This window comes from Microtus oregoni, unplaced genomic scaffold (genome assembly GCF_018167655.1).
Source record: "Microtus oregoni isolate MIOR12 unplaced genomic scaffold, Mior012 000045F_ref0000178, whole genome shotgun sequence".
Classification (NCBI taxonomy): Eukaryota; Metazoa; Chordata; class Mammalia; order Rodentia; family Cricetidae; genus Microtus; species Microtus oregoni.
This window is the reverse complement of record NW_024543219.1, coordinates 14,070,577-14,097,778: the sequence shown is the minus strand read 5'-3', so window position 1 is coordinate 14,097,778 and position 27,202 is coordinate 14,070,577. Positions and strand designations below refer to the sequence as shown.

The window sequence follows — 27,202 nt, the reverse complement described above, 5'->3', positions numbered from 1 at the left end:
TTCTAGTAGATGGGAAACCCCCAAGTGCACAATGTGTAGAAAGTGACAGACATTGGGGCATTGAGTCCTAAATGGGATGTTTTGATTGAACCCCTCCCCACAAGGCTCAGGGAGTTGTGAGGAGAGGAGGCAGAAAACCTGTAGGAGCCAGAGGTGATGCATGACTCCAAGGAAAGAGTGACTTCCAGGCACAGAAGGACTGATGTACATATGAACTCATGTAGACTGTGGCAGCAAATACAGGATTTGCACAGGTTCAATCCTGTAGTCGTAGGACTGCGAGGGGAAAGTGTTGATATAATTCTTTGAAACTTTCATGTATGCATATAACATATTTTGGACATATTCACCCACGCCAACCCTCTCAACTTTTTTTTTATATATATATAATTCACTGGGTTCAATTTCTGCTGCCAGTATAGGGACTGGAGTTGGGCATCCACTGAGACATGGTTGACCAAAGGGGTTCCAATTCTCAAACTGACTCTCTTTCCCTGAAGAGATCAACTGTCAACAGCTCCTCAGAAGCCCCGCCCCCAGAAGGGGCGTTCCTGGGGGGGCAGCTGTCTACTCAAGGTCCACAGGCAGCGCATGCGCGGGTGGGCGGGGCTGTATGCAGGGGGCGTCAAGGAGACCCCTGTTAAGCTTCTGGGCTCCTTCAACATCAGGGAGCCTCAACCTCTCCCCAGCCGCCTCCAAGGAGCTGCCGCCTATTGTCGGTCACCGCCTAGGCGTGGAGCTGCTCGGACTTGGCCGCCAGTGAGCCCGGGGAGCCGACCGGTGAGGGCTCAACTTAGTTGAGGGAAGTCTGAACGTGAGGAGCGGTCGCGCGCAATGGCGTCTCTGCCTCGGTTGCCCGCAGCCACGCGCGAGATACAGGACCCGGGTCAGGCGAGAGCAACGCGTGTGGTGGACCCTTCTCCCTAGCATCCGTGGCCAGCGGTGGGTGGCGCGGCCACTGATCCCAGCCTCCATGGATGCGCATTCTCCTGCTACCAGCTTCAGTGGTTCCTGCTGGGACTTTCCTCTGAAGGACAGCTGCTCGGCGTGGACATCGCAGGAAAGAGCTCCCTGGTACAGTGGATCAGTCAGGTAAGCACTGCCTGCACTGGCAGTCTTAGGGCATTTTCCCACGCTTTCTCTGTGGGAGGGGGCGTGACCAATGCTCAGAAAACTGCATTAAGATCCTCAGCTGGGGCCCTAGTGAATACCCAGCTAGTAGCTGCTTTTGGTAAATAGAACTGTAGGGATGCATGAAACGATGTAGAAAACCCTGTTTTTTTCTAGTTGAGAAACTGTCTACCCCCATTCCCCCCCATCTTGCCTCTGAAAGATTGGGTCACGCAGAGTTTTCAGACCCTACTGTGAATTCAGGAATTCACAATGAAAATTGGATTTTAGTGTTCAGTCTTTGCTTTTCTACTTCATAATGAAGCTGTTTTGAGAGTTCATTGCCAAAGTGATGTATCTTTTTTTTTTTTTTTTTTTTTTTTTGCTTACCACTGTCACTCCCTTATCCTCCCTATTTATTTCCAGAAGTCGCTCATTCATGTTTTTAAACCATTCCATTTTCCGGGTCTGGAGAAGTGCTCCAGCTTTTGAAAGGTCATTGTCTGTACAAGCGTCCTCATGAGCCGGGATGACTCTGATATAAATTGGTGTCATTTTGTACACCTTCATTTCTTGGGGATTTACAGACTGCATTAAGCACGTGCCTTCTTAAGTTTGGGTACATTCATTCCCCTGCACCTGTTGACTGGAGTTATGCTGTGATGATGATTGTTTTAATTCCCGAAGTGGATCTAGCTGAAGTATCCTGTCATTCATATTGAAACAAAATGGTCATGTCATTTCATGTTAATTTCAGTTGCATCTCTTTGGTATCTGTTAAAGTTTTTTTTGAAAAATACTGCAAATGTTATTTTGATTTCTTTTCTTTTTTTATTTTTCCATTCAAAAATTTCCACTTCCTCCCCTCCTCCCATTCCCCTCATGCTCCTCCACTCACTCTCCTCCCTTCCCCTCCAGTCTTTTACTTTTTGAAAAAAAATTTCCGCCTCCTCCCCTCCTCCCATTTCGCTCCCCCTCCTCCAACTCCTCTTCCCCTCCCCCAACTCCATTCCCCCTCCCTCTCGAGTCTGAAGAGTAGTCTGGATTCCCTGCCCTGTGGGAAGTCCCAGGTTCTTCCCCCTCCATCCAGATCCAGGAAGGTGAGCATCCAAACAGGCTAGGCTCCCACAAAGACAGTTCATGCAGTAGCATCAAAACCTAGTGCCATTGTCCATGGCTTCCACAGCCCTCATTGTCCTCCTTGCTCAGAGAGCCTGGTTTTAGCCCATGCTTATTCAGTCCCATTCCAGCTAGCCTTGGTGAGCTCCCAATAGATCAGCCCCACAGTCACAGTGAGTGGGTGCACCCCTCGCAGTCCTGACTTCCTTGCTCATGTTCTCCCTCTTTTTGCTCCTCATTTGGACCTTGGGAGATCAGTCCCGTGCTCCAATGTGGGTCTCTGTCTCTACCTTCATCCATCGGCAGATGAAGGTTCTATGGTGATATGCAAGATATTCATGAGTATGGCTATAGGATAGGGTCATTTCAAGTTCCCTCTCCTCACTTGCCCAAGGTAGTAGCTGGGGACATCACCCTGGACACCTGGGAGTCCCTCTAGAGTAAAGTCTCTTGCCAACCCTAAGATGGCTCCCTTAATTAAGATATATACTTCCCTGCTCCCATATCCACCCTTCCTTTATCCCAAAAAACCCAATCCCCCAAGATCCCCCCATCCTCCCCTTTTGACTTTATTCACCCCATTTCCCCTTACCCCCATCCCACCCCACCCCCAAGTTCTCAGTTTTTGCCCGGCAATCTTGTCCACTTCCCATATCCAGGTGGATGACTATATGTTTTTCTTTGGGTTCACCTTCTTATTTAACTTCTCTAGGGCCACAAATTAAAGGCTCAATGTCCTTTATTTATGGCTAGAAACCAATTATGAGTGAGTACATTCCATGTTCATCTTTTTGGGTCTGGGTTACCTCACTCAGGATAGTCTTTTCTATTTCCATCTATTTGCATGCAAAATTCATGATGTCATTGTTTTTTACCACTGAGTATTACTCTAATATGTATATATTCCACACTTTCTTCATCTATTCTTCCACTGAAGTGCATCTAGGTTCTGGCAATTACAAATAATGCTGCTATGAACATAGTTGAACAAATGCTTTTGTCATATGATAGGGCATCTCTTGGGTATATTCCTAATAGTAGTATTACAGGGTCTTTGGGTAGGATGATCCCGAATTTCGTGAGAAATCGCCACACTGATTTCCAAAGTAGTTGCACAAGTTTGCATTCCCACCAGCAATGGATGAGTGTACCCCTACTCCACAACCTCTCCAGCAAAGGCTATCATTGATGTTTTTGATTTTAGCCTTTCTGACAGGTGTAAGATGGTATCTCAAAGTTGTTTTAATTTGCATTTCCCTGATCACCAAGGAGGATGAGCATGACCTTCAGTGTCTTTTGGCCATTTGAACTTCTTCTGTTGAGAATTCTCTGTTCAGTTCAGTGCCCCATTTTTAATTAGGTTAATTAGAGTTTTAAAGTCTAGTTTCTTGAGTTCTTTATATATTTTGGAGATCAGACCTTTGTCCTTTGCGGGGTTAGTTAAGATCTTCTCCCAGTCAGTAGGTTGCCTTTTTGTCTTAGTGACAGTGTCCTTTGCTTTGCAGAAGCTTCTTGGTTTCAGGAGGTCCCATTTGTTCAATGTTGCCCTTAATGTTTGAGCTGCTGGGGTTAAACATAGGAAGTGATCTCCTGTGCCCATATGTTGTAGAGTACTTCCCACTTTCTCTTCTATCATGTTCAGTGTGTTCAGATTGATATTGAGGTCTTTGATCCATTTGGACTTGAGTTTTGTGCATGATGATAGATATGGATCTATTTTCAATTTTCTACAGGTGACATCCAGTTATGCCAGCACCATTTGTTGAATATGCTTTCTTTCTTCCATTGTATACTTTTAGCTCCTTTATCTAAAATCAGGTGTTCATAGGATTGAGGGTTGAAATCCGGGTCTTCTATTCGATTCCATTGGTCGACTTCTCTGTTTTTATGCTAATACCAAGCTGTTTTCAATATTGTAGCTCTGTAATAGAGTTTGAAGTCAGGGATGGTAATGCCTCCAGACAATCCTTTATTGTATAAGATTGTTTTGGCTATCCTGGGTTTTTTTGTTTTTTTCCATATAAAGTTGATTAATGGCCTCTCAAGATCTGTGAAAAGTTTTGATGGGACCTTAATTGGGATTGCATTGAATCTTTAAATTGCCCTTGGTAGAATTGCCATTTTTACTATGTTGATTCTCCCTATCCAAGAGCAAGGGAGATCCTTCCATTTTCTGGTATCTTCCTCAATTTCTTTCTTCAAAGGCTTAAAGTTCTTGTCAAATGGATCCTTCACTCCTTGGTTAGAGTTACCGCAAGATATTTTATTCTATTTTTGGCTATCGTGAAAGGTGATGCTTCTGTGATTTCCCTCTCTCCTTTTATATCCTTTGTGTTTAGGAGGGCAACTGATTGTTTGCAGTTGATCTTGTATCCTGCCACGCTACTAAAGGTGTTTATCAGCTGTAGGCATTATTTGGTGGAGTTTTTGGGGTTGCTTATGTACACTATCATATCATCTGCAAATAATAAAAGTTTAACTTCTTCCTTTCCAATTCGAATCTCCTTGATCCCCTTATGTTATCTTGTTGCTATTGCTAGAACTTCAAGCACTATATTGAAGAGGTGTGGAGAGAGTGGACAACCTTGTTGTGTTCCTGATTTTAGTGGAATGGCTTTGGCTTTCTCTCCATTTGATTTGATGTTAGCTGTCGGCTTGCTGTAAATAGCTTTTATTATATTTAGGTATGACCCTTGTATCCCTAATCTCTCCAAGACCTTTATCATAAAAGGTGGTTGAATTTTGTCAAATGCTTTTTCAGCATCTAATGAAATGATCATATGGTTTTTTTCTTTCAGTTTATTTATATGATGGATTACATTGATAGATTTTCGTATGTTGAACCAGCCCTGCATCTCTCAGATGAAGCCTACTTGATCTTAATGGATAATTTTTCTAATGTGTTCTTGGATTCGGTTTGCCAGTATTTTATTGAGGATTTTCGCATTGATGTTCATGAGTGAGATTGGCCTGTAATTCTCTTTCTTGGTTGAGTCTTTGTGTGGTTTTGGTATCAGGGTAACTGTAGATTTATAAAAGGATTTTGGCAATGACTCTTCTGTTTCTATATTGTTAAATACATTAAGGAATATAGGTATTAGGTCATCTTGGAAGTACTGGTAGATTTCTGCATTGAATCCATCTGGACCTGGGCTTTTTTTTTTTTTTGGTAGGGAGGTTTTTGATAACAGCTTCTAATTCTTCGCAACTAACAGGTCTATTTAGATTGTTCACATGGTCCTTGTTTAACTTTGGTATATGGTACTTATCTAAAAAAGTGTCCATTTCTTTTACATTTTCCAGTTTTGTGGCATACAGGCTTTTGTAGTAAGATCTAATGATTCTCTGAATTTCCTCTGTTTCTGTGATTATGTCCCCCTTTTCATTTCTGATGTTGTTAATTTGTGTATTCTCTCTCCGCCGTTTGATTAGTTTGTATAGGGGTTTATCAATCCTGTTGATTTTCTTGAAGAACCAGCTTTTTGTTTCATTGATTCTTTGGATTGTTTTCTGTGTTTCTGTTTTGTTGATTTCAGGCCTCTATTTGATTATTTCCAGTCTTTTACTCCTCCTAGGTGAGTCGGCTTCTTTTTTTTCTAGAGCTCTCAGGTGTGCTGTTAAGTCTCCAGTGTGTGTTTTCTCCATTTTCTTTAAGTGGGTACTTAGTGCTATGAACTTTCCTCTTAGCACTGCTTTTCCCATAGGTTTGAGTATGTTGAGTCTCTATTTTCATTGAATTCAAGAAAGACTTTAATTTCCTTCTTTATTTCTTTCTTGATCCAGGTGTGGTTCAGTAGTTGACTGTCCAGTTTCCATGAGTTTGTAGGCTTTCTGGGGGTAGCATTGTTGTTGAATTCTAACTTTAATCCATGGTGATTTAATAAGACACAGGTGGTTACTAATATTTTTTTGTATCTGTGGAAGTTTGCTTTGTTGCTGAGTATGTGGTCAATTTTCGAGAATGTTCCATGAGCTGCAGAAAAAAAGGTATATTCTTTCCTATTTGGGTGGAATGTTCTATAGATGTCTGTTAAGTCCATTTGGTTCATTACCTCCATTAATCCTTTCATTTCTCTGTTAGGTTTCTGTCTTATTGAGCTGTCCATTGGTGAGAGAGGAGTGTTGAAGTCTCCTACTATTAGTGTGTATGGTTTGATGACTGCCTTGAGTTTTAGTAATGTTTCTTTTACATTAGTGGGTACTTTTATATTAGGGGCATAGATATTCAGGATTGAGACTTCATCCTGATGAATTGTTCCTGTTATGAGTATAAAATGCCCCTCTCCATCTCTTCTGATTGATTTTAGTTTCAAGTCAACTTTGTTAGAAATTAGTATGGCCACTCCCGCTTGTTTCTTAGGTCCATTTGCTTGATAAACCTTTTCCCAACCCTTTTCTCTGAGTAAATGTCTGTCTTTGTGGTAAGGTGTGTTTCTTGTAAGTAGCAAAATGTTGGATCCTGTTTTCGTATCCAATCTCTTAGCCTGTGCCTTTTTATAGGTGAGTTGAGTCCATTGATATTAAGTGATATTAATGACCAGTGGTTTTTAACTCCGGTCATTTTTTTCTTTTTTTGGTAGTAGAGTGTGTGTTTCCCTTTTTGGAGTTGTGCTGGTGCAGGGTCATTAGATGTCTGAGTTATTGTGGGCATTGTTGGACTGCTTGGTTTGTGATTTTCCCTCTATTACTTTCTGTAAGGCTGGATTTGTGGCTATGTAATGTTTAAATTTGTTTTTATCCAGGAAAATTTTGCTTTCTCCATTTATAGTGAATGAAAGCTTGGCTGGGTACAGTAGTCTGGGCTTGCATCCATGGTCTCTTCGCTTCTGCAGTACATCTATACAGGATCTTCTGGCTCTCATGGATTCCATAGAAAAGTCAGGTGTAAGTCTGATAGGTTTACTTTTATAAGTAACTTGGCCTTTTTCCTTTGCAGCTCTTAATATTCTTTCTTTATTCTGTATGTTTTGTGTTTTGATTATTATATGGTGAGGAGATGTTTTCTTTTTATGATCCAGTCTATTCGGTGTTCTGTATGCTTCTTGAACCTTCATAGGAATATATTTCTTTAGGTTGTGAAAGTTTTCTTCCATAGTTTTGTTAAAAATATTTTCTGGGCCTTTGAGCTGTGACTCTTCTCCTTCTTCTATTCCTATTCTTCTTAGGTTTGGTCTTTTTATTGTGTCCCAGATTTCCTGAATGTTTTGTGATGAGAATTTGTTGGATTTGCTGTTTTCTTTGATCAGTATGTTTATTTTCTCTATGGTATCTTCAGTGTCTGAGATTCTTTCTTCTATATCTTGTATTCTGTTGTCTATGTAGTTCCTGTTCATTTACCAAGATTTTCCATCTCCAGCCTTCCCTCGGTTTGCGTTTTCTTCATTTCCTCCATTTCATTCTTTAGTCTTGAACCATTTCCCTTATCTGTTTGATTGCTTTTTCTTGTTTTTCTTTGGTATCTTTGAGAGATTTATTCATTTCCTCTACCTTTTTGTTTGTCATCTCCATTTCTTTATGGCAGTTTTTCACCTCCTGTTTAAGGTCCTCTATTTTTTTCATATAGTTCTGTTTAAAGACGATTTCTTCTATTTCTTCTGGAGTAGGGTGTTCAATTCTTCTAGTTTCAGGATCCCTGGATTCTGGTGATGTCATGTTGCCTTTCAGGTTGTTGGAGGAATTTTTGCATTGGCGCCTGCCCATCTCTTCCTTCAAATGGAGCCCGGAGAGGCCTGGTGTCTTGGTCCAGTCTTTGCTGTGACTTACTCTCTGGGTGTATCTCCTCAGTGTAGAAGCAGGAACTGTTCCTGTCTGGATGGAATTCCTCAGCACCAAAACAGGGATGCCTGGTATCCCTCTCTGGGTGGATAGCCCATCAGGATAAAACTCCTCAGCACTGAAACAGGGGTGCCTGGTAGCCCAAAGACACGGAGGACAAAAGGGCGATCGTGGGGGGCAGGGCAGGGTCGAGTAGAACATAGGAGACCCTGCAGCACAAGCTGAAGGTGCCTGAGCACCCTTGCGGGGGACCTTCAGCGGGTTAATTAGAATATTAATGTCTAGTTCTTGAGTTCTTTATATATTTTGGAGATCAGACCTTTGTCTGTTGTGGGGTTGGTGAAGATCTTCTCCGATTCAGTAGGTTGCCTTTTTAATGACAGTGTCCTTTGCATTATAGAAGCTTCTCAGTTTTAGGAGGTCCCATTTATTCATTGTTGCTCTAATTGTATGTGCTACTGGGTTTATACGTAGGAAGTGGTCTCCTGTGTCCATGTATTACTTGCTATTTTCCACTTTCTCTTCTATCAGATTCAGTGTGGTCAGATTTATATTGAGGTCTTTAATCCATTTGGACTTGAGTTTTGTGCATGGTGATAGATATGGATCTTTTTTCATTCTTCTACAGGTTGACATCCAGTTATGCCAGCACCATTTGTTAAAGATGCTTTCTTTCTTTCATTGTATAATTTTAGCTCCTTTGTTGAAAATCAGGTGTTCATAGGTTTGTGGGTTAATAGCTGGGTCTTCGATTCGATTTCATTGGTCAACATCTCTGTTTTTGTGCCAATACCAAGCTGTTTTCATTACTCTATCTGTGAAATAGAGTTTGAAGTCAGGGATGGTAATGCCTCCGGAAGTACTTTTATTGTATAGGATTGTTTTGGCTATCCTGGGTTTCTTGTTTTTCCATATAAAGTTGATTATTGTTCTCTTAAGGTCTGTGAAGAATTTTGTTGGGATTTTAATGGGGATTGCATAGAATGTATAGATTACCTTCGGTAGAATTGCCATTTTTACTATGTTGATCCTACCCATCCAAGAGCAAGGGATACCCTTCAATTTTCTGGTGTTTTCTTCAGTTCCTTTCTTCAATGCCTTAAAGTTTTTGTCAAATAGATCTTTGACTTCCTTGGTTAGAGATACCCTACAATACTTTATGCTATTTGTGGCTACCATAAAAGATGAAGTTTCTCTGATTTCCCTCTCGGCTTCTCTATCCTTTGTGTATAGGAGGGCTACTGATTTTTTTGAGTTGATCTTGCAACCTGCCACATCACTGAAGGTATTTATCAGCTATAGGAGTTCCTTGGTAGAGTTCTTGGGGTCACCAATATACACTATCATATCATCTGCAAATAACGAAAGTTTGACTTCTTTCTTTCCGATTAGAATCCTCTTGATCACCTTTGTTGTCTTATTGCTATTACTAGAAGTTCAAGCACTATGTTGAAGAGATGGGGAGAGTGGACAGCCTTGTCTTGTTTCTGATTATAGTGAAATGGCTTTGAGTTCCTCTCCATTTAATTTGATATTAGGTGTTGTCTTGTTATATATTGCTTTATTATATTCAGGTATGATCCTTGTATCCCTAACCTTACCAAAACCTTTATGATAAAGGGGTATTGAATATTGTCAAATGCTTTTCCGCGTCTAGTGAAATGATCGTATGTTTTTTTTTCTTTCAGTTTATTTATATGATGCATTACATTGATAGATTTTCGTATGTTGAACCAGCCCTGCATCTCTCAGATGAAGCCTACTTGATCATAATGGATAATTTTTTTTAATGTGTTCTTGGATTCTGTTTTTCAGAATTTTTGAGAATTTTTGCATCAGTGTTCATGAGTGAGACTGGTCTGTAATTCTCTTTCTTGGTTGTGTCTTTGTGTGGTTTTGGAATCAGGGTGACGGTAGCTTCATAAAAAGAGTTTCCCAATGACTCTTTTGTTTTTATATTGTGAAATACATTAAGGAGAATAGGTATCAGCTCTTCTTGGAAGTTCTGATAAAATACTGCATTAAAACCACTGGTACTGGGCTTTTTTTTGGTTTGAAGTTTTTTTTTTTTTTTATGACTACTTCTATTTCCTCACGACTTATAGGTCTATTTAAATTGTTCACCTGGTCTTGATTTAATTTTGGTAAGTGGTACTTATCTAAAAACAAGTCCATTTCTTTTATATTTTCCAACTTTGTGGCATATAAGCTTTTGTAGTAAGACCTAATGATTCTCTGAATTTCCTCAGTGTGTGTTGTTATGTACCCCTTTTCATTTCTGATCTTGTTAATTTGTATGTTCTCTCTCTGCCTTTTGATTAGTTTGGATAAAGGTTTGTCTATCTTTTTTACTTTCTGAAAGAACCAGCTCTTTCTTTTATTGATTCTGTGGATTGTTTTCTGTGTTTCTATTTTGTTGATTTTAGCCCTCAGTTTGATTATTTCCAGTGTTCTAATACTCCTGGGTGAGTCTGCTTCTTTTTTTTCTAGAGCTTTCAGCAGTGCTGTTAAGTCTCTAATGTGAGCTTTCTCCATTTTTTTTAATGTCGGCACATAGAGCTATAAACTTTCCTATTAGAACTTCCAAGAAGAGCTGATACCTATTCTCCTTAATGTATTTCACAATATAAAAACAGAAGAGTCATTGGGAAACTCTTTTTATGAAGCTACCGTCACCCTGATTCCAAAACCACACAAAGACACAACCAAGAAAGAGAATTACAGACCAGTCTCACTCATGAACACTGATGCAAAAATTCTCAAAAATTCTGAAAAACAGAATCCAAGAACACATTAAAAAAAAAAAACATTTGGGTATGTTGTGTCTTTATTTTTGTTGAATTCAAGGAAGACTTTAATTTCGTTCTTTATTTCTTCCCTGACCCAAAAGTGGTTCAGTAGTTGACTGTTCAGTTTCCATGAGTTTGTAGGCTTTCTGGGGGTAGAATTATTGTTAAAATCTAACTTTATTTCATGGTGATCCAATAAGACACAGGTGGTTACTGATATTTTTTGTATCTGTGAAAGTTTGCTTTGTTACCGAGTATGTTGTCAATTTTTGAGAAGGTTCCATGAGATGCTAAGAAGAAGGTATATTCTTTCCTATTTGTGTGGAATGTTCTATAGATATTTGTTAAGTCCATTTGGTTCATTGCCTCCGTAAATTCTCTAATTTCTCTGTTAGGTTTCTGTCTGACTGACTTGTCCATTGATGAGAGAAGTGTTGAAGTCTCCTACTATTAGTGTGTGTGGTTTGATGTCTGCCTTGATTTCTAGTAATGTTTCTTTGACATAAGTGGGTGCTTTTATATTAGGGGCATAAATATTATGGATTGAGACTTCATCCTGATGAATTGTTCCTGTTATGAGTATAAAATGTCCCTCTCCATCTCTTCTGATTGATTTTAGTTTAAAGTCCATTTTGTTAGAACCCGCTTGTTTCTTAGGTCTATTTGATTGAAAACCTTTTCCCAGCCCTTTACTCTGAGTAGATGTCTGTCTTTGTGGTTGAGGTGTGTTTCTGGTAAGTAGCCGAATATTGGATCCTGTTTTCACATCCACAGTCTTAGCCTGTGCCATTTTTAAAAAATATTTATTTATTAGGTATGCAATATTCTGTCTGTGCGTATGCCTGCAGACCTGAAGAGGGTGCCAGACCCCATTTCAGATGTTTTTGAGCCACCATGTTGTTGCTGGGAATTGAACTCAGGACCTTTAGAAGAGCATGCAATGTTCTTAACCTCTGAGCCATCTCTCCAGCCCCTAGCCTGTGCCTTTTTATAAGTGAATTGAGTCCATTGATATTAAGTGATATTAATGACCAGTGGTTGTTAACTCCAGTTATTTATAATTCATTTTTTTGGTGGTAGAGTTTGTGTGTTTCCCTTCTTTGAGTTGCGCTGGTGAAAGGTTGCTAGATATCTGAGTTATTGTGTATATTGTTGGATTCCTTGGGTTGTGATTTTCCTTCTATTACTTTCTGTAAAGCTGGATTTGCGGCTACATATTGTTTATATTTGTTTTTGTTCTGGAATATCTTGTTTTCTCCATCGATGGTGAATGCAAGCTTTGCTGTGTATAGTAGTCTCGGCTTGCATCCATAGTCTCTTAGTGTCTGCAGCACATCTATCCAAGACCTTCTGGCTTTCATGGTTTCCATGGAGAAGTCAGGTGTAATTCTGATCGGTTTACCTTTACATGTTCCTTGACCTTTTTTCCCTTGCAGCTCTTAATGTTCTTTTTTTATTCTGTATGTTTTGTGTTTTGATTATTATAAGGTTAGGGGATTTTTTTTTTGTCCAGTCTGTTTAGTGTTCTGTATGTTTCTTGAATCTTCATAGGAATATCCTTCTTTAGGTTGGGAAAGTTTTCTACTATAATTTTGTTAAATATATTTTCTGGGCCTTTGATCTATAATTCTTCTCCGTCTTCTACCCCTATTATTCTTAGGTTTGGTGTTTTTATTGTATCCCAGATTACTTGGATGTTTTGTGATGAGAATTAGTTGGATTTGCTGTTTTCTTAGATCAGTACCTTTATTTTCTCTATGGTGTCTTCAACATCTGAGATTCTTTCTTCTGTCTCTTGTATTCTGTTGGTTAAGCTTGTCTCTGTAGTCTCTGTTCATTTACCTAGATTTTCCATATCTAGCCAGCCCTCAGTTTGTTTTTTCTTCATTGCCTCCATTTCAATTTTCAAGTCTTGAACTGTTTCCATTATCTGTTTGATTGTTTTTTTCTTGGGTTTCCTAGGGTAACTTTTACGGATTTATTCATTTCTTCAAACTTTTTGTAATTCTTCTCATCCATTTCTTTAAGGGAGTTTTTCACGTCCTGTTTAAGGGACTCTATCACTTTCATAATGTCCATTTTTTCTAATTCTTGTTAGGGTGTTCAAGTCTTCCTGTTGTATGTTCACTGGGTTCTGGGGTTATCATGTTGTTTTTCAGATTGTTGGAGGAATTCTTGCATTGGCGCCTATCCATCTCTTTCTTCAAATGCTCTCTGATGAAACTTCTGGTACAAAATCAGGGCCCCTTGCTGGCCAGGGACCTCGTAGACAAAATGACTGGCTTGCTGCTTGCAGGCTTAGAGAAATAAAGGACTCCCGCCCAGTTGCACTCACACAAAACACCCCGTCCAAGAACCAAAAAAGGTGGAGGTGGGGGGTCTTGTGACCCCGAAGAAGGGAAGGGGTGCTTGGGTGCAAGCTGGGATGAGATAGGAAGAGAGAGGCAGTAGCCAGGGAGAGAGGCACCTGAAGAGAGAGTTTAAAGGGTTGGGGAATGTCTGTGCTCCCGTTCTGGGGCTTCTGCCTCTGGTCAGGAACATACTCACCCAACCAATGGATCTTCTGGTACAGGGTCAGGGGCCCTTGCTGGCCAGGGACGTCGCAGACAAAAGATTTCTCCATTTTCTTTATGTGGGCACTTAGTGCTATGAACTATCTTCTTAGCACTGCTTTCATAATGTCCCATATGTTGGGGTATGTTGTGTCTTTATTTTCATTGAATTCGAGGAAGACCTTAATTTCTTCCTTTATTTCTTCCTTGACCTAGGGTTGGTTCAGTAGTTGACTGTTCAGTTTCCATAAGTATGTAGGCTTTCTGGGGTAAGAATTGTTTTTGAATTCTAACTTTATTCCATGCTGATCTGATAGTACACAGGTGGTTACTACAATTTCTTTGTATCTGTGGATGTTTGATTTGTTACCAATTATGTGATCACTTTTTGAGAAGGTTCCATGAGATACTGAGAAGAAGGTATGTTCTTTTCTGTTTGGGTGGAATTTTGTATAGATGTCTGTTAAGTCCATTCGGTTCATTACATCTGTTAGTTCTTTTATTTCTCTGTTAAGTTTGTGTCTGATTTACCTGTCCATTGGTGATAGAGAAGTGTTGAAATCTCCTATTTTTAGAGTGTGGGTTTTGATGTATGCTTTAAGTTCTAGTAATGTTTCTTTTACATATGTGGGTGCTTTTATATTAGGGGCATAGATATTCAGGATTGAGACGTCCACCTGATAAATTGTTCTTGTTATGAGTCCAAAGTGTTCTTCTCCATCTCTTCTGATTGATTTTAGTTTGAAATCAAATTTGTTAGATATTAGTATAGCCACACCCACTTGTTTCTTTGGTCCATTTGGTTGGAAAACCTTTTCCCAACTCATTACTCTGAGGTAGTGTCTGTCTTTGAGGTTGAGGTGTATTTCTTGTAAACAGCAGAATGATGGATCCTGTTTTCATATCCATTCTCTTAAACTGTGCCTTTTTATAGGTGAATTGAGTCCATTGATATTAAGTGATATTAATGACCAGTAGTTGTTAACTCTGATTGTTTTTTCAGGTTGTAGTGTTTGTGTGTTTCTCTTCTTTGAGTTGTGCTGGTGGAGGGTTGTCAGATGCTTGTGTTATTATGGGTGCTATTGGCTTCCTTGGTTTGTGATTTACCTTCTAGTATTTTGTAAGGCTGAGTTTGTGGCTACATATTGTTTAAATCTGTTTTTGTCCTGGAATGTCTTGTTTTCTCCATCGATGGTGAATGCAAGCTTTGCTGAGTATAGTAGTCTGGGCTTGCATCCAAGGTCTCTTAGTATCTGCAGCACATCTATCCAAGACCTTCTGGCTTTCATGGTTTCCACGGAGAAGTCAGATGTAATTCTGATCGGTTTAGCTTTATATGCTCCTTGACCTTTTTCCCTTGCAGCTCTTAATATTCTTTCTTTATTCTGTTTGTTTTATGTTTTGATTATTATATGGTGATTTGATGCTTGTTTTTGATCCAGTCTATTTAGTGTTCTGTATGCTTCTTGTACCTTCATAGGAATATTCTTCTTTAGGTTGGAAAAGTTTTCTTCTATAATTTTGTTAAATATATTTTCTGGGCCTTTGAGTTGTAATTCTTCTCCTTCTTCTACCCCTGTTATTCTTTGGTTTGGTCATTTCATGGTTTCCCAGATTTCCCTGATGTTTTGTGTTAAGAATTTGTTGGATTTGTTGTGTTCTTTAATCAATGAGTTTATTTCCTCTATAGTATCTTCAGTGTCTGAGATTCTTTCTTCTATCTCTTATATTCTGTTGTTTATACTTGACTCTGTAGTTCTTGTTCGTTCACCCAGATTTTCTATATCCAGCCTTTACTCGGTTTGTGTTTTCTTCATTGCCTCCATTTTAGTTTTCAAGTCTTGAACTGTTTCCATTACCTGTTTGATGCTTTTTCTTGGTTTTCTTGGATATCTTTGAGAGATTTATTTATTTTTTCTACATTTTTCTTTGTCTTTTCCGTTTCTTGAAAGCAGTTTTTCACATCCTATTTAAGGTCCTCTATTATTTTCATTATGTTACATGTAAAGTCGATTTCTTCTACTTTCTCTGGAATAGGGTGTTCAAGTCTTCTTGTTGCGTGATCCCTGGATTCTGGTGATGTCATGTTGCCTTTCAGGTTGTTGGAGGAATTCTTGCATTGGCGACTGCCCATCTCTTCCTTCAAATGCAGCCAGGAGAGTCTTGGTGTCTTGGTTCAATCAATGGTGTGACTGACACTCTGGATGGATCTCCTCAGTTCAGCAGCAGGAACTGCTCCTGGGACAAGGATCTTGAAGGCAATAGGGTAGGCTTGAGGGAGGCAGGGTCATGTGGAGCAAAAAAGTCCCTGCAGCAGGAGTTGGAGGGGCCCTGTGCTCCCTTCCCTGACCATCCAGCCAGGGATAGCTCATACTCACTGGTTCATTTTGATCTTCTCAGCACAGGAACAGGGACACCTGGTAGTCCAAGGGCCCCGCAGATTAAATGGCAAACTTCCTTGTTTTGTTTTTTTATAGCCAATACTTACATGAGTTTGTCATAGGCGTTGTATTATGCTAGCAGAAGTGGTTATTACTCAGTAGATATGATGGCCAAACCCACTTTCAATAGTCATCTATGTGGACCTAAGGAATGGCAAGAGCAATGTCCTTTAATTACAAAGATGACTCTACCTACCAGTACATCTCCATAAGATGAAAGACTGTTAGGGAGAATGGTAAGTTGTTTTTATTAGAAAGGATTGGGAAGTGAGGCCTTAAAGGTAGGGTTTGTTTCTGGTTTATTTTTTGAGGAAGGGTCTAATGTCTCCCAAGCTGTTCTCACACTGGCTTTGCAGGTTCACCTTGAGCTTAGATCATCCTACTTAGACTTCACAAGTGCTGAGATTATAAGTGGAGCCACCAGGACCAGTGAGGGCAGCACTAGTCATTGAACACAGGACTTGCCACATACTAGGCAGGCACTCTGCCAACTGAGATATGTCTACAGTTGTTGTCTTTATTTTCCCACTATCCTTCTTTTTCCTCCATTAGTCAGACCACTGCTGTAACTTACTGAGCCCTGTAACTAATCCTGCCTTAGTGTCTTACGTGCATTGTGGAGAGCATCACACTCAGCCTGAGGCCTTTCGTCATGTTGGATCCACTATTTCAGCTTTCCTCTGCCAATGGATCATCACACTTTTGCCAGTAGCCTGATGAGTGCATTCTCTAAGTGCACCTGGGACAGTTTTCTAAATCTAAGCCTATGGCTTCTATGACTGTACTCTTATACCAAATCCTACACTGTAGCCAGCCCTGAAAGTTCTTCTGTATGTGTTGTCAAACACTTGTACTTCGGGAACATGATGTTTTTCAATTTACATTTATCATAACATGACTTCTCAGGAATATTTAATTGCTCATATTGATGAATAGAGTGATTTTAGGGAAGGAACAATAAGTTTCTGGGCACTATTTGAAAAGCATAGCTTATTTCTCAAAATGGAAAGTCTTATTCCTAATATGTTTCTAAGATGTTTGCAGCGCAGCTGCTAGCCTGGCAGAGACGGTTGTCGGTACCTGCAAGATCCTCAGGCAGGCTAGCAGAGCCTGCCATGCGACAAGCGGCTACAGTTTCTTACCAGCGGGAGGGCACGCGCTGCGCGGGAAGTGGCGGCGGGTAACAGACACATAGACACAAAAAAAATAGCCATAAGTATTTATTAAGAGAGAGAGAGAAAGGGAGAGAGAGAGAGAGAGAGAGAAGAAGGAGAGAGGCAAAGCCCTGTGTGTACACTGGGAGAGAACAGAAGGAGAGAGATGGCGGCGGAGGTCAGAGGTAAAAAAGGAGTGGGCGTGGCTAGGGCAGGGACTGAAAGAATAACATTTCCACATCTTGCTTTTTATAAAAAAGCAAATTGGACACCCCAGTTTGAAGGAATTGGTATGGCGAATTCTCAAGACTTCTTCCGGCTGATGTGGGCGTTGTCTTTCGTAGAGGGGAACCCAATAGAAGGCTGGGTGCTGGTCGCATCCTGGCATGGCTGGTCTCTTTGCTTTTGACCGGTTTTTATGGCATGGGAATGTCTGGTGTCCCTAAGATATTGGCAGAACAAACAATAAAGTTAAATTAAGGGAAAAAAAATTTTTTTGGACCAGGGAATTGAGGGGGTATCTGACCTGTTTAAGATGGATATTTTAATTTGGCTCCCTGAAACTTGCAAGAACTTCTTGGGTTTGTGAAAACAGAAGTTTTAGTCACATGGAAATCAGTATAGGAGAGAAATTTTGATTTAAAATTTATTTGGTGAGGTAACCTGGCAAGCAAAACCTCGCAGCTATCAAACTGTCAGAGATCTTTGAAAAGGATAAGATTTTACTTGAGTTACTGATTAAAAAATAACAGAGAGCTTACTTGGTTGGCACCCAGAGCTACTCTCTTTTGGGTCCTCCGTGGTCGCTGAAGGTTCCACTTGACCTTTGCTGTTTAGTGCAGGGCCTGCCAGGCTGCAGAAGGCCCTGTGGGCTAAGAAATCTGTAGGAAGACAGGACTACCTTGACCTGAGCAGCTCGGCTGTCAATTCCAGCGATTCTGTCCACGTCTAGAGGTCTTTATTTTAGACAAAAGGCAGGTTTTTCCAATGGTCAGCACTCTGCAGTCAAAGCAAAATGCAGAAGGACGTTGTTCTGCGCGGGTCTGTCATCTGTCTTCTTTGGAGGGAGCAGAGAACTGCTGCTAGGAGCCAACCTGTCTCTTTTTTGTTGTTGTTGTTGTGAAAAGTTTTTAATAATTAAATACTTAAATATCACATTCCCCAGATCTCTGAGCAGTTCAGGGCTGAATTAAATATAGTTGTAGTATACTGGTTCTTAGCAGGTAAGATTTACACTCGTAAAAGGGCAGAAAGAAGAAACTTCTGGCAATGGAAGGTTAATGTCAGAACAGACAATGGTAGCGAAAAACTTAAGGGACTTAAAAGTACATACCAGTTTAAAATATGAGACTCATGTTCTGTAGTCTGAAATGAGATGTAATAAACAATTATTATACATAGAAAGAGTGAACAAGAATTAGGCAACGTGGACGCCTCTGATGGGCCCTATCAAAGGCATACCATTGCTCAAAACGCATGTAACAGAGTTAACATGAGGAGTTCAGTGAAATCCGGGTAAAGAGGCAGGGTAAAACCGGGAGTAAAACCGGGAGAGTGTGGTCACGTGGCCTGGCTCTCAGCCAAGATGGCGAAAAGAGTCACCTGACCCACCTGGCCCTTAGCCAAGATGGTGACCGCCACATGCTGTGGAAAAAAGTTTTTGTTTTGTTGTAGAGCCACCATGACATAACAGAAGCTGCAGCGGGGAGGGGCAAAAGGTTGGAACCGAAAAAAAAAAAACAGCCATTTACAGTTTTTCTCTAAGTTATATTGGGTTGAACAGAGACAGAGAAGTGTAAGGCATTAAAGCATGAGGCCGGAGTGATAGGTCTGGACAGCTTGATACCCATTGCCAAAACCGCGGAAAAACACTCACAAAAAGGCACCCGAGGCCATGAAGGCAAGGTGCAGTTGGAATCGACCACCGTAGGCCCTATAAGCAGGCGTCTGAGCTGCTTATACAGGAGTGGTATGGCCTAACTGAATCAGCCCCCGCCCCCAACGAGAGGCAAATTCCCGGGCAGGGGGGAAACAATTGGCCTGCCCGCACCGTAGCAAGCTGTGCTCACACCCTAGTGAGCTATACCGAGAGAACAGGAAAGAACAGAAAGGCGAACTGGAAGCCCCGGGCTTCCAGGCATGAGTGAAATGAGGGGCTGACTAAACCTAGCTAGCCCTTTGAGGCGGGTATAGCCACGGATGAAAAGCCAGGAGTGAATGCTAGCTAAAGGAACAACCAGGGAAGTTCCTCTTGACCCCAGACAGCACCCGAGATTTCTGGGAGCTCAACAAAAATCTCTGGGCTAAAAGGGGGTGGTTAAGCTAGCCAAAGAGGATTTAAGAGGATTTGTAAAGCTGCGCCCAGGCAGATGCAACACGTGGGTTTTGACCGTGCCCCAGAGGGTGGAGGGCAGAGCTCCAGGCAGCACCAGCCGAACCCCCGGCCCCAGATGGCGATCCAGGGCGGGCGGTCTCTCCAACAGGCTGCCAGGACATCGTAGGTTACTAGTGGCAAGCTGCAGACAAATGGCAGGCATCCAAATGACTCTGGCAAAGGGAGGCAACCAAAGCAGAGTGGGGAGACACTCACCGATTGAAGCAATTAGGGAAGCCGGTGAAGTGGAAAAGAACCCGGTTTGGGAGTCACATGGCACCAATCTTACTCCTAAGATGTTTCTAAGATGTTTGCAGCGCAGCTGCTAGCCTGGCAGAGATGGTTGTCGGTACCTGCAAGATCCCCAGGCAGGCTGGCGGAGCCTGCCATGCGACAAGTGGCTACAGTTTCCCACCAGCGGGAGGGCATGCGCTGCGTGGGCGGTGGCGGCGGGTAACAGACACATAGACACAAAAAATAGTCATAAGTATTTATTAAGGGAGAGAGAGAGAGAAGAAGAAGAAGAAGAAGAAGAAGAAGAAGAAGAAGAAGAAGAAGAAGAAGAAGAAGGAGTAGGAGTAGGAGAGAGGCAAAGCCCCATGAGTACACCGGGAGAGAACAGGAGAGAGAGAGATGGTGGCAGAGGTCAGAGGTAAAATAGGAGTGGGCATGGCTAGGGCAGGGACCGAAAGAATAACAGAAAGTGCTATGGGCCTTCCAATCAAGCTAAGGGAACTCTAGCTTTAAAATGAAGAGGTGCTGAAGATCTTCTCCTGTGTTCCAAGAGAGGCTCCTGGAAAGGGAACCTGGGCTTCTGGTCATTTCAGGAAAGCTAATTTGCACGGTGGCAAAGGCTGTTCCCCATGATATCAGCAGTCTCTTCTCTGCACGATCCATTGTATCCTGGAAAGCTCCTGGAATCCCGTGATGCCACCAGTGATGTTGCAATACCAGCTGCCCTTAGGCCATTCCTTCAGTGCCTGTAGGGTACACAATTAGAGATGTTGTCAAGACTGAGGAGTCTACTTTGGAGAGAGAATGGTGATCATCATCCAGGAAGCAGACAGATGCAGAAGAGTAAAACAAGATCAAATGAATGCTCTGGATAGAAACAGTGAGTCCTGGGCAGATGTTGAGCTTCCTGGAGGAGGTGGGCCCTCCAGTAATGGGGCAGAGGAGCTAGAGATTCTTGAGATGCAAATGGGATCTCTTGTTTATCATAATTCCTAAAATTCAAGGATTCCAGAACATTAGTTTGTCCATTCCCTAATCTAGGAGCTGGCCATGCCAAAACTGTTATGTGGGAGTGTCTAAAGCTTCTACATTTACTGGGGTTTGGGGACAGAAGGAGAACAAACAGCAGGAGGCAGGGAGGCACTAATGTGTCCCCACCTTAGGACATGCCTTACTGCACCTCACACTCAGCAGCTTCCTTTAGGTTCAGTGGCTCTCTGACACTAGTCACATGGAGAGAAAAGTGCTTCTGGCTAAGACATTGTGTCCTCAGAATGTACAGCAGAATTCCTCTGACCACCTCTCCCTGAGAGTGGCCCACTTAGGGTTCTGATCAGCAGTTGAGGGGGGCAGCAAATTCTCTAGGGTAGCCAAACAACTCTCAGAGGCATGGGACTAGGGCAGAGATTGACTCTTCGATGCCAACTTCCGTGTTCTGGACTGTCAGTGGGGTGACTTAGTGAGTCTGCTGATCATGTTCTGCCCCTGCATGACTTTTCATTTCACAACCCTTCCAGGCAGGAATTCTGGGCTCCTCACAGCACCCGAGTGCTTGTGCATGCTGTCATTTTTCTCCTGGTTTCTGAAACCACAGGCAGGATTCAGGGCCCTGGGCCATGTTGCATCCTGTCCTGCTGTGAATAAGCTTGAAGAGGTGGTCTCTGTTTTCACCTGAAACATATGTAGAGAGGCAGAGCAAAAACCCCTGGCTTCTTATGTAGCCACATCTCTACATAGTGATGGGAAAGATTACATTCACAGAGGGAGCAATTCAACTGGGCCAAAAAATTTGGTTTTTCACTTGGTTCCAAACTTGATCTTTCTGTTTGGGCCTCAGGGTGTCTGTCTGTCCTCTATGCCTTGTCCTGTGCAGTTTCACTTGTGTTCTGTCTACCCACAGATGCTGCTATGGAGCCAAAATCCCACCCAATGCTCCTCACCAAGAAGCAGATGAAGCAGGAAGTAGATAGGCTGACCATGGAACTACAGCTGATCAACAGCCAAAGAAATGAGCTGCTAGATCGCCCAACCTTCATCAGTGAAGATACCATGGAGAACAGGTGTTCATTGTTTCTGTCTTGATGGGACCTTCAGCAATGTCACCCTAACCTTTTTCCTTTAAGGTTTTGGGTTCTCAGTACTGGACCTCCAGTGTGACCCATGTCTTAAATTCTTCTCAGGAGAGGCAGACCTGAAGCTTGAGGGGAGGGAGATGGTGACTCTAGCTAGTCTTCTTTCTCTAAATGAAAACCAGAGCCTGTGGTCTGAGTCACACAAGTAAGGGATTGAGATAGTAATGTTTACTTCCCCGATCCCTGAGTGCATTTGGGAAGGACCTGACAGGTGGTGGTTTGTGTCTATTATAGCTGCTGTTAGTTTGTGTGAGTCTTTGAACTTGCCTGAAAGCTGATTGTGTACTGGAAGCTCCTGGTAGCAGCTAGAGAGACCCGTTCCCACTTTGTCCATCTGTGTGCATACCAGAAGTCCTGGGACTCATCACAGTTTCTCTCTAGCTTTGTGCCTCATACTCTTAGACAATAATGCTCCATGAATTTCTTTAGCATGCAAACATGTTTCTCTCTCTCTCTCTCTCTCTCTCTCTCTCTCTCTCTCTCTCTGTCTGTCTGTCTTCCTCTCTCCCCCTCTCTGCTTCCTCTCCCTAATGTGTTTGTGTTTTTATTTGTTGGTTTGTGTGCACACGCACGCACATGCATTTTCAGGTTTGTGTGTCCATAGAGACTCTGGGATCCAGGGGTCTGTATGGGACATGATGATTTGCCTGTACCAATTTCCAGGTGGTGCTAGTGCTGAGATCAGAAAACCCCACTTTAAGCAGCATAGCTCTTGTCCTACATACTCCCCTTCATGACCCCTAGGCATCCCTTGTGGGAGTTTATATCACTATCCTGTGTAATAGTCACAGGGGACCTCGAATTGCTTTTCTGAAGTGGGAGAGATGTCATTGTAATATTTGGTGTGGCGAGACGTGTAGCATAAACCCTGGTAACATGGGGAGCTACACTGGATCTCTAAACATACTCAGTGAACACATGCAACCATGGCATCCTCCATCTCTGAAGCCAGCTGATCTAGTGCCAAGATAACAAGTTTAAAAGCACCAGGAGGTCCCTGTACATAGGATGCAGAATGTGGCATTCACTGAACTGTGGTAGACCAGGATACAACATGAGTTCTCATGATCCTTGAGGCCTCTGATCACAAGGTTCTTTCTTCCTGTTTCTAGGCCTTACCACAAGGCAAATCCTTTCTATGAAAAGCTGAAGTTGGAGCATGCACAGGTCATGTCAGAACTAAGGACCTTGGAAGTTGATTACACTGAGACCTCAGAGAAGTTCAGTGAGCTGACCAAGGAGACAGTTTTCTGTCAGTAAATGCCCATCTTGGCATGGACCCCAAAAGTTGTGAAATGGCCATCTTTGCCTTCATTTTTCTCATGATGGAGCATCCCTAACTCCGGATCTAGCCTTTCTGCTTCTTAGCAAGCAGCCTTAGCATGCATCTCTTGGACTTTTGTCTCTTGGACCTAGTATTCCTACATGTGAAAGAGATTGTTAGCTGGAGGCAGGGGTTCCTGGAGGCAGGGGTGGCAGGAGGATGCTGGCAGGATCTTACTATGCAGAGCATCTCCAGCAGTCTGCACAGCTGGCTCCTAGTGTAGCAGACTCAACTGGAAAAGTTGTACATGCTGAGGCAGGAGAAAAAGAAACTGCTGGATAACTAGGTGACTGGCCTCCTACTGAAGCACCACTTGGAGGACTTGAATGTGATCTGTGAGGACCGAGAGGAAGAGACTAGTGGCCTCAAGACCCAGCAACAAGATGTAGGGGCAGACAAATAAATCAGGGTAAAGTTGGGCACCTTTTGCCCATTTGACTGCCTCTCTACTTATTTAACCACCTGTGGTTTCACCCATCACCTTACTTATCCATGTTCCCATCCAGCCACCCACCTCATGCTACCTGGGGTGTTCATTTCAGTGTTCATGCACAAGTACTTCTGGGACATTAGCCTCTCATGAGAAACTGAATTATTGGCAAGCCATCCCTCAGTCTCTGTTTAGAGTTGCAGTCTAGAGAAGGAGAAGGGTCAATAACATATAATACACCCACATGTCATTATGATAGGTAGCATTCTGTGCACAGAGCTTTGAGTAAGTGAGTTCCTGGTCCTGGGGCTCATTCGCTCAGCAGGGCTCTTGTGAGATCACACGTGGGAAGCAGTTTGCAAGGAGGAGATTCCCATGCACGTGCCATGCTCACTGCCTCAACTCTAGTAACCAGTTGGCCCATGTAGCCACCAAATAACTTGCAGCACACTGCTCACAAACCCTATTCAAGTGCTTGGCCTCTTGAAAGGGCCAGAGATCACGCTGACAACACACACCAGGAAGCCTCCATTTGGAAACCCCACTTTTTTTGCTACTACCAAATAAAGAAAACCTCTTATAAAGGAACCACGGTGCTCTCATTCCCCTCCAACAAACACAGCCCATCCAAAAAAATGCTAGCTACCAAGAAGCCATTCTTGTCTCTTTTCCTTTGTGTCTAGAATTCGTTTTCAAGCTTCTCAGGTTTTACAAGGATGTAATCAGCCCCACAATGGTACAGCAGTCTGTTGTTGGAGGCTGCTTGTTCATTTTCAGACTGCCCAGACTTGAATTAATCACACAGAAACTATATTATTTGCAATACTGTTTGGCCAATAGCTTAAGGGTGTTTTTGGTTAAATCTTAAATTAACCCATTTCTATTACTCTCAGAATCACCATGGTGATGTGGCTTTCTGGCAAGTTTCTGGTATGTCTGTTCTGGGGACATCTAAATATCTTTTCCTTGACTCCACCCACCTCCTTTCTGTATATAGCTCATCAAGCCTGGCTTTGCACTGTTAAGCTATTGACAGAAAACATCTTCTTTATTAACCAATGGCAGTAAAACATATTAAAAGCATACAGAGGGGAATCCCACATTAGATGTCCTCTTCTGCCATTATATTTCTTTCTATTATCTTTCTTTTTTCCTCCTTTCCTACCTCTCTCTCTCTCTCTCTCTCTCTCTCTCTCTCTCTCTCTTTCTCTCTTTGTGTGTATGTGTGTGATTGTGTGTGTGTGTGTGTGTGTGTGTATGTGTGTGTGGTGGTAGTAGTAGTATAAGTATTTAGGTGATCTTGTGTGTCATGCATGTGTGCGATTGGCTAAAGGAGACTACTCTTTTTCTGTTCAGTCTCTAAATTGAATCTGGGTTTCTAACTCTCCTGGGTGCTTTTACTGTTTTGTCTACCTAGCTGCCCAGCAAGCTATTTGGATCTTTTGTATGTGCCTAGAGATGTATGATGGTCTTTGACCCTCCACTAACAACACAGTCTTCCAATGAACTGGAGCTCAAGAGATTGGAGGAAAGTCTTCAGTTGCTGTGGAGGCAGAGGGAAATGCCCATGCAGGAAAAGGACTTGGCAGAAAAGCTACAGCATCACTTTGAATTCTCCCAGCTTAGGTAGGAACCCAGAATTGGGGAGGAAGTAGAGCCCAGAGGGTCCCTTTTACCTGGGATCTCTGTCTTTCATTGTCTTCTGCTCACATGTATGGTTTCCAACTAGAAACGGAAAAATACCTAAGAGAATTGTCCTGGTCCAATCAACAAGAAATTCTGTCCAGAAAACAGTACATTTGATACTCAGTGTGTCTCTGGAATTGAGTCTCCTTTCCTCCCTTCTGAACTCTCTATGTTCTGAGCAGAAGTTTCTTGAAATGGCAGTGATCTGCCTGCTTCAGCTCCCAGGTAATGGGATTGAAATGTGTGTACCACCACACCTGGCTGAAATAACACTTTTATTTAGGAACATCCCTTGTGCAGAAGAGAATTCCACCTTTGAACTTTGTTTTCTGCAATATTACCCATTTCCTGTGTAAACTATTCTCTGAATACAATAGGTTAAGAACTCTCCAGGATGACACAGGCAGATGCCTCAGCTGCAGGTAAGATCAGAACCTTCTCAGAGTATGCTGTTACCTATTCCCAAAGAGAACCAGGACTCAGGTTCCCAGCTATAGCCCCAATGAAATCACAAGTTTCTGCTTGGTCCCAGATCCCTGGCAGGGCCAGGGAACTCAGACACACATCTCAGGAAATTCTGCTCTAGCATGAGAGGCTCTATCCTGCATGTTGTTCATGTTCAATTGTTTCCTGGACATGAGAACTCAGCTAGCCTCATGACCTTGTTCAGCTTCCTACATGGCAAGGCTTTATTATGGCTATCAATAAAATGATGTAGTGATGGAAGAAGGTCATTGGCTAATAAAGTAACTGCCTTGGCCCATTTTATTGGTTAGAACATAGGTAGGTGGAGTAAACAGAACGGAGTGCTGGGAGGAAGAGGAAGTGAGCTCAGACTCCACAGCTCTCCTCTCGGGAGCAGACGCCTCAGAGAGACACCATGCCTCTCTCTCCCGGGTAGACATGATAGCTCTGCTCTCTGAGACACACACGATGAAGCTCCGATCCAGGATGGATGTAGGCTAGAATCTTCCCGGTAAGACCGGTGCTCACAGATTATTAGAGATGGGTTGATCAGAATTAGCCAGTAAGGGCTAGAGCTAAAGGGCCAAGCAGTGTTTAAATGAATACAGTTTGTGTGTTGTTATTTCGGGGCATAAGCTAGCCAGGCAGCCGGGGTGCCGGGGACGCAGCTCCGCCACTCCTATTACTACAATGTAGTTGATCAGTAACTCATTATCAATAACAATTGTATTGCTCATATACTCTTGGACATGGTATTAATATCCTGTTGCTATTTACAAAATGATTTTTCTGAACTTTAGGAGAATGTCCTATTCATTCAAGTAGAAAGACCATTATATAGTGCTGTTTAAAATATGACATGTTTAGGACTGAAAAAATTCTAGACCTAGCTGCTATGTGATCCTTTTCCTTTGAGGATAAACAGCATGTTATGAGTCCAAAGATCAATTTTGATTGTCCAGGCCACATAAGGTGGTGGAAGGTGGTAGGTAGACACTTGAAATGCCATATCTCTTCACCTGTGTTCTTTTTTTTATATATTTATTTATTATGTATACAATATTCTGTCTGTGTGTATGCCTGCAGGCCAGAAGAGGGCACCAGACCTCATTACAGATGGTTGTGAGCCACCATGTGGTTGCTGGGAATCGAACTCAGGACTTTTGGAAGAGCAGGCAATGCTCTTAACCTCTGAGCCATCTCTCCAGCCCTTCACCTGTGTTATAATTGCTTTCATCTCCTGAAGTAAGAGGAGCACAGGCTATGTCCCATCGCCTGGTTAGCTTAACCCCCAAAATAACCACACAGAAATTGTATTAATTAAATTACTGCCTGACCCAATATGTCTAGCCTCTTATTGGCTAACTCTCACATCTTGATCTAACCCATTTCTATTAATCTGTGTTCACCACGAGGTCGTGGCTTACCTGGAAAGATTCAGCATGTCTGACTTTGATGCTCCATGGCAGCTCTCCCTCCCTGCCATCTTTCTCCCAGCATTCAGTTCTGTTTTGCTTGCCTATCTAAGTGCTGCCCTATCAACAGGCCAAGGCAGTTTCTTTATTCAACCAGTGAAAGCAACACATAGACAGAAGAACCTCCTACACCATTTCCCCT

General features: G+C 42.2%; 1 protein-coding gene across 3 annotated transcripts in view; it reads left to right on the top strand.

The window, feature by feature from the left end:
* Nucleotides 1-638: 638 nt before the first annotated feature.
* LOC121435039 (ankyrin repeat domain-containing protein 26-like) overlaps nucleotides 639-27,202 on the top strand; it is a 114,370-nt gene continuing 87,806 nt past the window's right edge. Inside the window, exons 1-2 of one of the 3 annotated variants that reach the window (XM_041634093.1) lie at nucleotides 639-1,092; nucleotides 21,449-21,608. In XM_041634093.1, coding sequence (XP_041490027.1) covers nucleotides 21,457-21,608 — 152 coding nt within the window. In that variant the 5' untranslated portion in view covers nucleotides 639-1,092; nucleotides 21,449-21,456. Of the gene's footprint in view, nucleotides 1,093-21,448; nucleotides 21,609-24,890; nucleotides 25,061-27,202 lie in introns of those variants that run through there. The other 2 variants (XM_041634092.1, XM_041634094.1) reach the window with 2 other exon arrangements.